The sequence below is a fragment of the Leptidea sinapis genome, chromosome 27 (genome assembly GCF_905404315.1).
Source record: "Leptidea sinapis chromosome 27, ilLepSina1.1, whole genome shotgun sequence".
NCBI classification, from domain to species: domain Eukaryota; kingdom Metazoa; phylum Arthropoda; class Insecta; order Lepidoptera; family Pieridae; genus Leptidea; species Leptidea sinapis.
Window position 1 is genome coordinate 9689985 of NC_066291.1, and position 13498 is coordinate 9703482.

The following is a 13498-nucleotide window of genomic DNA, read 5'->3' on the forward strand; positions in this document are numbered from 1 at the left end:
ATCGGGAAAACAATTTTTTTTACATCTAATTGTTCATGCAAGATTATTTGTATTTGACTCATGCCAATGTCTAAAGTTGCCTGAATTTCACATGTTCAACGTTTTCTTTGGTAACTGCAGTTTTTGGACGTCCTTGACGGGGATCATCACTGAGCTTGACACGTCCACGTTGAAATTCAGCAAACCAGCGATAAATTGTGGTTTTGGATAAGGCTTCATCACAAAATGCAGAAATCATCCGGTCAACACACAGTTTTTGTGTTATACCACTTCGAAAGTCATAATAAATGATCGCTCTAGAATTTTCTCGAGTCAATTCCATTTTCTCAACGACTAAACAAGTTTGACAAGACCGAGAATCTTTTTTTAAATAAATAAATGGTGTTCGATTTTTAAAACCAAGGAGTTTTCAATTAAAAAGATTTTAATATGACAGGAACAGTGGAAATATTCCATTCCCGATACTTTTAGTGCAGCCTATGTACTAGTAATTTATAATTATTTCACTTTGGTAAGCGGAAGCTACGTTATTTTTCAATTTGTGATGTATTTGCGAAATTTGTTAAGTTCAAATACTATATGCAACTTAAAACTTCAAAATATATATTTTAAATTGTATAAAAGTAAAACGATAGAAAACGTCACGCAATAGTTTTAGGTGAGTTTTTATATCGAGTAAAATAATCACAGTGATAATATTAATAAGTAGACCTCGTAATGAGAGTGTGCCGCAGGGTTCGATATTAGGTCCATTGCTTTTTCTGATTTATTTTTTCTATGTAAACAAAATTGTGAGACAGTTTTATTTGATGGCACTATTAGGTGATGGTATTATTTACAGATAATTTTCAAACAAAATATAAATGCAAATATTTTTTCGATGTGAATAATGCCCATTCCAAAGTAGTGTGTTAGTTTACTAATAATAACTTCTTATTAAATTCAAATAAAACCATAATAAAAAATATATTAAATTTTCATACCAAATGTCAAGCAGTCAGACAAGGCGGTTCACAGACCATATCGTAATAATGGGTGAGACCATGAAAGCCATAAGCCATATGCTCGATGGCCTCAATACAGCTTCCTTAGGAGTAGGTCTCAAGATGAAGATCATGTCTAATGTCCATGTCGCACCTACTCCCATTACAGTTGGGAACTACTCTCGAAATTGTTGTGGAGTACGCCTATCTTGGACAAACAATCCAGTTAAGCAGGTCCAATTTCGCAAAAGAGGTCACACGTCGAATCTAACTCTGATGAACAGCGTTCAGGAAGCTCCCTAAAATCTTCTCCTCCCAAATACCAGTGTCTAAAGACGAAGGTTTTTAACCAGTGATGACTTACGGTAGGTACGCAGGCGTGGTCGCTAACTATAGGCCCCATGAGAAAGCTCACGGTTTATCAGAGAGCAATGGAGAATGCTATGCTTGAAATTTCCCTGCGAGAATGAATCAGAAATGTGGTGATCCGTAGGAAAACCAAAGCGGCGTCCGACATAGTCCAAATGATTGAGAAAATTAGGTGACAGTATGCCGGGCGCATAGCTCGACGCCGTTGCCGTTGGGGTAGCAAAGTCCTCGAATGGCAACCACGTACCGGAAGACGTAGTGTTGGTGAGCCCCTCAGAAGATCTGGTCAAGATCTCCGGAATAGGTTGGATGAGGGCAGCGAAGGACCGATCGTCGTGGAGGACTATGAGAGAGGCCTTTGTCCAGCAGTGGACGTCTTCCGGCTTTTATGATGAATCAAATATATTGACTTATCAGTATTTTTTGGGTTCACGTTTGCAATGGAATCTTCATATAACTACTCTACCAGGAAGACTTCGCTCGGCTGATTTTGCTGTAAAAAAATTACTGCTGATTTATGTCTGATTTTGAGACGGCTAGACTTTTAGATATTTTTTCAGTGACTTTCATAGTGTTATTTCATATTACTGTGGGGGTCAGCAGCTGATATTGAGGACAATTTTGTATAACAAAATAAAAACGTACGCGCCATTTATAAATTTAGACCCCGTGATTCGTTTAGAGATTTATATTTTAATGAAATCAATATTTTGTTTCATTTTTTTTTATCATTTGTATATTTTTATGCTAAGTATAAGTTTTTAATTATTATTTTTTTACCTCTAAGTCTTTTTTAGTTGTATTATTCTGTGTGGTTTGTGTTTGTTATTAATAAAGTTTTTATTCATTCATTCATTCATTTTGGCAGTTGCTTGCAAATATATATTACAACTTTATGTATGTTCCTAAAAATTTACGTATATTTTTGTAAATATTGATTAACACAATATAAATACAAGAGGTAGAAATAGACTTACTGTTCCAACTTTCAGACTGTATAAGAATTATCACTCAAACATGTAAATATATAAATATCAAATATATAATAAAGTCCCACATATTGTAAATAAACTTCTGTTATATAAATTTAAGCTTATTTAAATTTTAATGAATAAAGTTCAGGAATATATAAATGATAAAAATGTGGATACTATGAAAACTCTAAGGGGTAGATAAAGCTTACTGAGTTTCTTACCAGCTTTTCTCAGAACAAGGCCTCTAGGTAGTCTCATAAACGTCCGGCATCATGAGAAAAGTAGCGGAACGTCATTGAGCCATAGCATGAGAGTTAGAAATTGTAAATTTAAGTTTATACGAAACAACGATAAACAAGAGAAGGTCGGGTGGAAATACTGTCCTCGAAATAAAACTTTAAAGCCCAACTTCAATTATTTTAAGCATGGCGGAGAAAACACTTAAATTTTGGGTTGGACGCGGACCTTACACATGTAATAAGTTTTATAGCAGGAAATATGAAATTTCGAAATAAATGGAGACCTTATCACAAAGAATAAGTAATTATATGGATCATATTTCGACATTGCGTCATGACAAAGATGCCAAAACCATTGCGGGTAGAGAAGAAAATAATTTCTGAGACAACAAACTGTGACCGTTTTACACCAGGCAAATTATATAATCCGCTTAATCGAACCGAAAATGTTTGATGTGAATGAAGTTAAGAAACTGTGTCACGATTAGAGAAGTTTGTTGGCGTCAATAGATATATGCATGAATGGTATTCAATTTCTGTAGAAATGTGGGAAAAACTAATAGAACCTAGGCCTCATCATTATATGGCGGTACTACCGGGTCGGGTTTAGAGAACCAATCAGGTTTTTTAAGCGTAATCGCCCGTGTGCAATCGAAGCACGTCGTCAAAATCGGCGAGCAGCTTTCCAGTTACTCGACCGGAACATGCAAGTTCTGGTCGTTGTTGAAAGCTGCTCTTGGTAACTTGAACTTGGTAACGTGAGGAATGACACCCTGGCCCATACGGCAAAAGAGAAAGCCGATCTATTGTGCAGTCTCTTTTCCTCCACCTCGACTCTTGACGACTACGAAAAACACCACCGACCATGCCACGGTGTCAGAGCTCTGCCTGAAGTATAGATAGAAAACTGTTCGGTGAACTCTGTTTTCGTTGGAGGTATGTAAGTCGAGCAGACCGAATGACATCTCTTCAAAAAAAAAACATATACATACAAAATTGTGGTAGGTACTCTACATAATAAATAGATTTATAAAATAGAGTTTAGAGCCATAATTAAGCATTTGAATATGAAAGTATTGAAGGGAGGACAGATTTTTGATCAACCGTAAACAATTGCCGGCCAAAAACTGTCCCGACTCCAGGAGTATCAGGTAAATTTCACGATATCGTTGTAGCAGACCCAAGACTCAAACTATCTGAAATAAATAAAACACTTATAAAGGATTAAAACGCGTATTCATTACGTAAGTAATTTTTGCGTAAAAGTTACATTTTATTTTAGTTAAGCCGACGTTTCAAGACCTTTCCAGATCTCGTTTTCAGGGGGACTGCAGATGAAATGAGTCAAAGATAGTATTTGTCATAGTTGTCATTATGAAGTTTAGCGCCATTTATTTCCTCGGAGGTGGTATTTGTTGTACACAGATAGTTTTTGGCAAAAATTACAGTCAGTGTCCTCTTCTTTTTTGGTATGTGTAGTTATGGGTTTTAATTTAGAGATTATTGGATCCCAGGTGTGAGATAATTTTAGACCATCTTTTGAAAATCTTGAAATAGAAGAGAATCTTGAAATTTGTAAAAGTGTTTTATTTAAATGTGTTACACTCGCATTAATAAAAGAAAATACTATAAGGAATAAATAGGTGCTAGCATTCTGTCTGAAAAAATTAGTGCTGGGCATGCTTTAAAACAGCGGGCATGGTAGTTCGTTTCATGCTTTGATTTGTACGTGGCAGAAAGTTCAGATGGTGGAGATGATATCCAAGTTTGTGGCATGTCCTGCGAAGGTGTTCAAACAGCTCTTTGGAACAATTCCCAATATAAAGGACCACCAGTGGGAGGCTCCTTTGCACAGGTTACTGGCTAGATAATGGGTACCACAACAGCACCTATTTCTGCCGTGAAGCAGTAATGTGTATGCATTATTGTGTTTCGGTCTGAAGGGCGCCGTCGCTAGTGAAATTACTTCGCAAATGATACTTAACATCTTATAAAGGGTCTTTCATTAAGGGCTTATATCTTATCTTATCTCCTATCTTCAAATTTAAATTAAACAAAATTTGTGTTAGATATCATCAACAATTTTTATTCGTTTGAAAGGCCTATCGATACCATTATGTGTGGAATATAACATCGTTCAAATGTCCGCCCCGGCTTCTCTGGGTGGCGCGCATCCGAAATGCCCAATTTTCCATGACGCTGATGCATACATCAGGCTGAATTTGACCGATGGCATGAGTTATGTTGGCTTTGAGGGCCGCTGTGGTTTGTGGCTTATTCGCATAGACTTGCGACTCAAGAAAACCCTACAAGAAATAGTCTAATGGGGTCAAATCGCACGATCTCGGTGGCCAGTTCACATCATCTCCACGTGAGATGACCATGCCATCGAACCGCTAATGCTGAATGTCCAATGTGGCATGAGCTGTGTGGCACATAGCGCCGTCCTGTTGAAACCACATGTCGTTGGTGTCCATATCATCCAATTCAGGCCAAAAGAAGTTGGTAATCATCGACCTATAGCGCTCTCCGTTTACGGTGATGGCCTGACCAACGTCGTTTTCAAAGAAATATGGACCGATGATGCCGCCAGCCCAAAATCCACACCAAACAGTGACTTTTTTGTAAAAGCGGGTACACCTTCCTTTAAGGCTGGCAATGCTCCTGTGATTCCTCTGGTGTTTCAAGAGATTGTGGGCGGCGGTGATCACTTAACAACAAGTGACCCGAACGCTCGTTTGCTCCTCATCATCATCAGCTGGAAAACGTCCACTGCTGGATTTGTCCAGCCTCCAGTCCTTTGTCCAGTCCTGGCCTCCCCCAAAAATTTCCACGACGATCGGTCCTGCGCTGCCCTCATCCAACGTATTCCGGTGATCTTGACCAGATCGTCGGTCCATCTATCTACAATGCCTGTAAGTGTTGCGTCTTCAGAACGTAGCTTCTCAACACTTAAAATAATAAAAAATTGGCTGAGAGCAACAATGGGCCAAGAAAGAATTTCAAGTTTAGCTCTTTTATACATACACCTAAATGTTGAAATTAATATTGATTCGGTAATTAATAAGTTTGCTACTGAAAAAAAAAAGAAAATTAGATTTTATCTATTGAAATAATTATTTTATATTTGTGATATTATGTATCATTCTTACGTATTATGTAGTATTCTATTAAATTACAAAAAAAAAATACGTTTATGTTACTTTATTATTAATAATTTTTAATAACCATTATGTTCCTTAAAACCCTAAAGTTTATTTTTGTAAAGTGTTTTTATTTTACATAGAGATTTAAAATTACAAATAATAAAGTGTTATTAAAAAGTGTTTGTTTTAATTTTTCCTTTATCCCTCTCTTACAGTTATAAGACGACTTCTTGAAGTTATTAGTCCGTTATTTAATTAAGCTTTATAATTTTTCACCTTAGTAAATTGTTTATAACAAAACGAAAAATTCGAGAAATTTGAAAAAATAGCTCCACGAAAGGAAAGAACTCTCAGATTAATAGTTTAACAATTACCGCTTGCAATGTTCATGTTAAAAAAAAATTGACCGCGGATTATTGTTCATTGATTTATCCTGAAGGCGCCTTAATTTATTTAATTTTTAATTTTCATATTTAATAAGTTTAAATAATATTTATTCATTAAAGGAGGCGAAGCTTGCGCAAGCCGGAGAAGGTACCCGTTTTCAGGCGTATTTTCAACCCTCTGGGAAAATTATAAATATTAGTCCTACAGTTCCGGGAGTTGAGACTTTTCTTTCCTTGTTTTGAATTATTAACTTTTGAGACATTGGCGAAAAATCAAACCCCCTTTTTTCACTTAATTGTTTATAACTATTGCAAGTTTGCGACTGGCCTTAGCATTTTCTCAAAAACTATCTACATAAGATTCCAAATTGAATGACACCTCAATCATAATTTACGGAGAAATCGAAAAAAAAATGACCTAAAAAGCGCTTGTTGTCATAAAATTTAGGACTAAGGCGACATAATATTATATTATGAACACCTCAAATTACTGTGAAAACTCGGCTTAAATCTCAACAATGAGGATATAGTTAACTCGTCACAAAAAATAGTTTAAATAAAGTGCAAAATTACAACAGACATTTTTATCTTTTTTTCAATGCGTAAACAATTTTATAAATACTGTATTGCGGATTTGTTTTGATACGATCAGACTACACTTAGCGCTACAACAGATCGGGCGAATCGAAAATCACATTCAATATTGAATTAAGGTTGATCCAGTCAGCTGCACACTCTATGTTGAAAACTAAGACGGCAGACATCGCCGCACCGACACTCAACAGTTTAACGGTGTGCTTCGAACAGCGCAGACCGACGAACGTATAATTAAAAGGCTTTGGCTCGCGGTATTACCGCCTGAAATAAACACAAAGTTTTTCACTAAAAACTTTTTAATACTATGATATATTAATTCAAGTAAATAGTGTTGCAATTACAATAATCAAAATGATGATGGCCAGTGCGAAATTGGTAAGAGACTGTAGTTCAGAACTGAGCTCAGAAGTGCGCTCCTTGTCGGTGTCATCTTCTACCGAAGAACAGGAGTCGACCACCACCGAGTCAGAATATTCCGAGGAAGAGAAGGAATATGAGTTGGAGGATCTTCAAATTCTCAAAACAATCGGTGCGTGTATACTGATTTCGATATTTTATTTTAATAAATATTAATTGTAATTTAATTTGTTTTGAATACAATACAATACACGTCATTATGACTTAACTTTATTGTCTACTTAACCCTTCTCCCCAAATGACAATCGTTTACCTTTACATGGGTGAAACGCTAAAACTTAATTATAGTTACGTATTTAATTTTAATATTTCTAATGAGTGTTAATTTTTAATAACATACAACAACAACAAAATACTTACTGTTTTTATGTAGTATCTCAATACTTAGCAGTTTTTTAATTTAGCCTTTATTTAAATTAAATTACTGGTTCTAAAAAATCTGTTTATTGTTCAAAATTAAAATGGTAAGATTATTGTTGTAGTGTAGTGGTTCCATTCAGGAAGATACAATATAATTATTTTCCTTCCTCAAGCAAACTTGAGTTTGCACATGCCAAATATCTAATTTCCCATTTTATCCCCATACATTTTAAGTTAACAATCAATCAATTCAAAAGTTTCAATAAGAAAACTAAATTGTTTTTGCTGTATTGATTCCTATTAAATAGGTTATAATATAATATGGATTTGTACTTAAGTTATTTGAGATTAATTAAACCTACTTCGAAACACATCGTCCGTGTTCTGGGTCCCCATTTGGCACAGTTATTCGGAATGGGCCAAGGACGCCACTATGTTATGTAGAGTTAAGTCTGCAGATAAGATAACCACTAATTAAATTTCATAAAAATATAAGGTATATTTATCAATGTATGTAATTTAATCTTGATTCTAAATCTGTATGTCGAGCAAATTAAAATTCCTATAATATTAGCAGATCTTGTACGACTTGCAAAAACCATATGTTCACCAGACTTTCACAGATGCAAGCGGATTGGTATTTTAATATGAATTTAAATTATAACGCGTGACTCTATGTCAGAAATATTCTTGTAGATCAACTTTTTAGTTTAAATTTTTAAAGTTAAACGTAAACATTGAGCACTTTCTACGACATAGTTACTACCGAGTTCAGTTCCCATTTCTTTGATATCGTTAATCCTAATTAACGATTGCTGTGAAATTGAAATGATAAATTAATTCAATCTAAAATCATTGAAAAATAGAAATGTTAGCGAGAACTTGTTTAGTTCAAGCGATACGATTTATAAAAATCTTAACATAAACAAACATGACGCCGAAAGAGAAAAGAGTTCGTGTGTAGAAATTTTGTGGTAATCAGTTCTAAGATGCAAATAAACGAACATTAATGTATAGAAGCGTTCGTCACGAAGTGTAAAGTGAAACAGAGCACGAAATGTCGTCGGCAGATGTATCTCTTGACTATTATTTCTACAGTAGAGACAGCTGCTCCACTTACAAATCTAACGAGTTGTGGCTTTATGACCGCACTGCGGCTCTCAAATATAATAATATGTATAAACCCGTTTAACACGCGATATGCGACTATATTTTCACTTCTGTCAGGCGATCTGATAGAAGTAAAAAATCATTATTAACGTGTATAAGGGTAATTGCTTTTTCATGTTCTATAACTACACATATATGTATGACATAACAACAGATGTGATTATATAGATACGTATTTGTGTTATTGTTTAGTAAAATCAAGTAAACACAATATGCGTAAAATTAACAGTAAGTGTACAAAACAAACAAATCCCTAACCCATTGCTGTGAGCCTTCTTGAGTGTAAATTCGGCTAAGATTCGTCTTCAATCAATTTGACACGTGTTTCGCCCCTACACGAGGCATCCTCAGGAGATGTAGACTTGGCATATTCTGGCACGAGACTCAATGTAATATTTATGGTTTACCGCAAAATAACGCCCACTTCAATAAATTATCTCAAATCCCTATCGCCGAGAATAAAAAGATAATTGGTACGACAAAATTTTAATCAACTTTTCAGAAAAGTAATTTTAATTTTAATATTTTAAAATAATATGAAGATACTCAAAATATTTATTCAAGATTTACAATGTCGATTATCATATTTATAATTACTGATAAATTAATTTTTATATGTGCCAATCCAGTTATTTTATTAGTAAACTTACAATTCCGTCTTGTGTTACCTATATCTCCAAGAATCGAAACCACTTATTGTATCATGGCAACTTTACTTAATCCAAGCACCTACTTACCAACTTTCTTGTTAATTAAAAAGGTGCTAAAACAACATAATATTTTAAAGGTGAAACATTTTTAAATCAAATTAGATTCGTGCTGATAGCCATAAAACTAACATCTATGATAAAGTTTATTAAGCCGTATCGCTTTAATTACACATTCCAAACCGGCTGATGTGAAAATTATCTCGTAAATATATAAACAAGCACGCTACTAGTAACACTGAGTTTGTGTATCTACGATAATAACATTTGTCACGCTTCATTTAAAGTGAATGTAGGTTACCGTATTTTTGTTATTTGATCTGGAGGGCAAAATAGTAGATTGTTAGCCGAGGGTCGAAAGAATCAATTCCCGAGGTATTCAGACAAACTTAACTTAATAAAACTAGTTGTTTATCTAAACTATTGATAATATATAATAATATTAGTAGTACCTATTTAAAATTACCTGTCAAATTAAGACAATTTATGTCGACTTTTTAAATTTTAAACTCACCGCGTAATTGTTGCGGTTTATTCCGCTCAAAAAAGTTTGCGCTAAGTTAACACTGGCTGTTTAGAAAGTCACATGGCCGCATCATTTTTTTTAATTAGCTGTTTTTTTACTTATAACTCTTCACAGCAGATAGCAGTTCTATTTTTAAAGTTCATTCCGGCCGGGGCCCTTAGGTGGGAAGTAGTTTGTATGAGTTTTTCCCTCTCTATGGAGGGAAGCAGCATTTTCCACCCAATAATCAGATCAAAACAACATTACTTTCCGAGTATGAGAAATTAAAATAATATGTCTGTGATAAGTAATCAGATTACTTTATGGTATTTTCTAAGCAGTAGTTACGACCGCGTGGGTCACAGGTAATCAGTATTAACTAAAGGTTAAGGTCACGTCAGGGTAACATGAGTATAGAGTCTATACTATAGACAATCTTCTAGGAGGAATTACGCGAATACGTGTTACATACTATATCACCAACTTTCATATCGTCAATTGATTTTGTGACGGATAAAAAATCCTCAACCAATAGAAACACATTTGGACAGGATGCCGTCTAGATTATGGGTACCACAACGGCACCTATTTCTTAGTGAAGCAGTAATATGTAAGCATTACTGTGTTTCGGTCTGAAGGGCTGAAATTACTGGGCAAACGTGATTTAACATTTTATGTCTCAAAGAGACTGCATTGTAATGGACAGGCCGTATTAATTACCATCAGCGGAACGTCCTGTTCTCCTTAATGTCAGAAAAAAGCGCAATACATCCATAAGATATAATACTTCGGTTTGTGACATGGGGTCGTTTGAATTAAAATACCACAAACAATAAATTTAAATATGTAAATGTGTTGAAGATCCTAAATATTGATGATTTTTCGATTTATGGCTTAACTCGCACCGCTTTCAGGGAAAGTGGTAAAATTATATAATGTTATATGTTATAAGAGTTATTTAGAGAGATTATTAAAAACATGTAGAGTCATATCGAAAAATGGAGGGTGAGGTGCACGTGAGTATTATCTTATATTTCACACATTTCTAGAAACTAGTAGTAGTTAGAAGGAAAGTGTAGAACAATACAGATCGGTCAGAGAACTGTATGAGGCGCGGGAAATCGGTTATATTGTGTCGGTTGAGTGCTATTGGCTGTACACGTCATAACTCAGGAATAGTTATAGATTCATAATAATGTTAGTACAAGATTGATTTCATTTTCAACCGACACCACAAAGGTTAACTCATGCGTTATCTCTTAAAATTTGTACCATCAGAACTTATTTGCATACCCATTTTTTTTTATTAACAGAAATTTTGGCTTGTTTCTGGGACTGGCCACTTACATATTAAACAATATTTTCTATAAAATTATAATTTTACCAAAAAGGTTTTGAATACCTTAGATTTTAATGAAAAATAGAATTTACCCTAGCTGTGGCAACAGAAACACAAATTTGTTGTTGTTCTTTCGTGTTTTTGGTTTGCTTCGCCTATCGTAGGAAAAACCATGTTTGCCAATGATCTTGCTAATACGGCGAGGGCGTTTGACCAGCGTACGAAACGTATTTACTGGCTAAAATAATTATTAACTAATATCATTATATCCATCATTTTCGAACAATTTTGTTATTTTGAGTAAGTATTATTTCCTTAAAGTTTAGGTTTCAACTGAGGGCAACTTTTGATGTTATAGTTACAACATTAAAAAATAAAAAGTACAACTACACGTAACTTATTACGCCGTACATTATAATATTTATTTACTTTTTAGAAGTGTTGGTTATATTAATTCCACAAGTTATGATATCATCCCCACCATCTGGATGTGTGGCGGTCCTCCACGGTGCGGTTTTCAAGGAGCTTTCTTCCTCTTACTACAACGCTGTGGAATGAGCTTCCTTGTGCGGTGTTTCCGGGACGATACGACATGAGAACCTTCAAAAAAAGCGCGTACACCTTCCTTAAAGGCCGGCAACGCTCTTGTGATTCCTCTGGTGTTGCAAGAGAATGTGGAAGGCGGTGATCACTTAACAGGTGGCACGTACGCTCGTTTGTCCTCCTATTCCATAAAAAAAAATGAATGCAGGCCTTAAGGGTGTAAAATAATAGCGCATGTTTGGTTACGTTACTCAATCTATGATTAGTACTACAATACTATTAATTCCTTTATTATTTACCAAAGCAAAACAATGCTTATGATGAAATGCAAAACAAACCTGATATGATACGGTATATGAAGCAAAACTGTTACTTTAAATACTATTTATCTAAAAAGTATACGAAATACCATGTGGGTATATTACATAATAAATAATAATATAATATTGACACACTTTTACACAAATTATCTTGCCCCAAACTAGACATAGCTTGTACTATGGGTCCAAGACAATGATATATTTAATACAATAACTTAAACATAAATACATATAAACATACATGACTCGGAAACAAAAATCTAATAAACACCAAACAAACTATATAGGTCGTGATACACATATATATATTATACTAGCAGACCCGACAGACGTTGTTCTATAGATAATAAAGAAAAATCTGTTTTATAGGAATTTGCCAATAATATTTGAAAACATCAAGAATTATTTCGTAAAAAATGCTCCCTGTTGTTATAATGAAATTGTTTCATAGCAGAACTGTCAAACCGTGCGTCACTAAATTATCTCATACAAAATATGTCCATACAAAACAAATATTGAAAAAAAAAAAATGAATTTTGAGTCTCAAATCGAACTGAAAACTATCCTATCTCTCAAGGTGGAGCAAACTGCACTCCATGAAGTAATCCCCACTAAAATCCGTTCATTAGTTTAGGAGTCCATCGCGGACAAACAACGTGTCACTTAATTTATATATATTAAGAAATATACATTATTATGTTCAATATTTACAAACAAAAAAAATATTTTATTTGTTTTGATATATAATCCGTATACCTATATCCTACCTATTTCTACAGATTGCAGATTGATACAGTTTCGAGAAAACTGTTTTTTTTTGACATGACAAGAGTAGAGCACTTACTCAACGCTGCGCATAAGAGACGTGCAATCTTTGGCAAGCTGAAATCACAACTGTCTCGATGGTAACTTTTAAATTGGGCACTGTCTGTAGATTTTTATTACTTTACTTTTTTTGGGAAGATGCCAACCAACACAAAGAAATTTTGAAGCGTCCTGTACACATAGATATCTATAGTATATATATATATATTAATAAGTCAAAGTCAAAAATATTTTATTGACAACAAATCAAAAGATTGCTCGTCAACGTCAATCACAAAAAATGCAATCTAGATACATGTTAATTACACAATAGTTATGAACCATAAAATCCATAAAAAAAAAAACAACTACAATACTATTCAATTCCAAATTGTACTATCGTTTACGTAATCTTCAATACTGTAATAAGTCTTCGACATAAGTTTGCGCTTAATAAAAGATTTGAATTTATTTATTGATAATTCAGATACATTTTTTGGCAATTTATTGTAAAATTTAATACCATTGCATGCAAAAGAATTGTTTATTTTACAGAGCCTAGTTTTTAGTAGGGGGCACTATAAGCTTGTAATTATTTCTAGTGTTTAAATTATGTTTGTCGCTTATTTTACTGTATAA

The 13498-nt window shown here is 34.2% G+C and overlaps 1 protein-coding gene across 1 annotated transcript in view; it reads left to right on the forward strand.

The window, feature by feature from the left end:
• The first annotated feature begins 6738 nt into the window (after window positions 1-6738).
• LOC126972682 (cAMP-dependent protein kinase catalytic subunit 3) overlaps window positions 6739-13498 on the forward strand; it is a 59328-nt gene continuing 52568 nt past the window's right edge. The window contains exon 1 of the mRNA XM_050819573.1: window positions 6739-7223. Coding sequence (XP_050675530.1) covers window positions 7046-7223 — 178 coding nt within the window. The 5' untranslated portion in view covers window positions 6739-7045. The remainder of the gene's footprint in view (window positions 7224-13498) is intronic.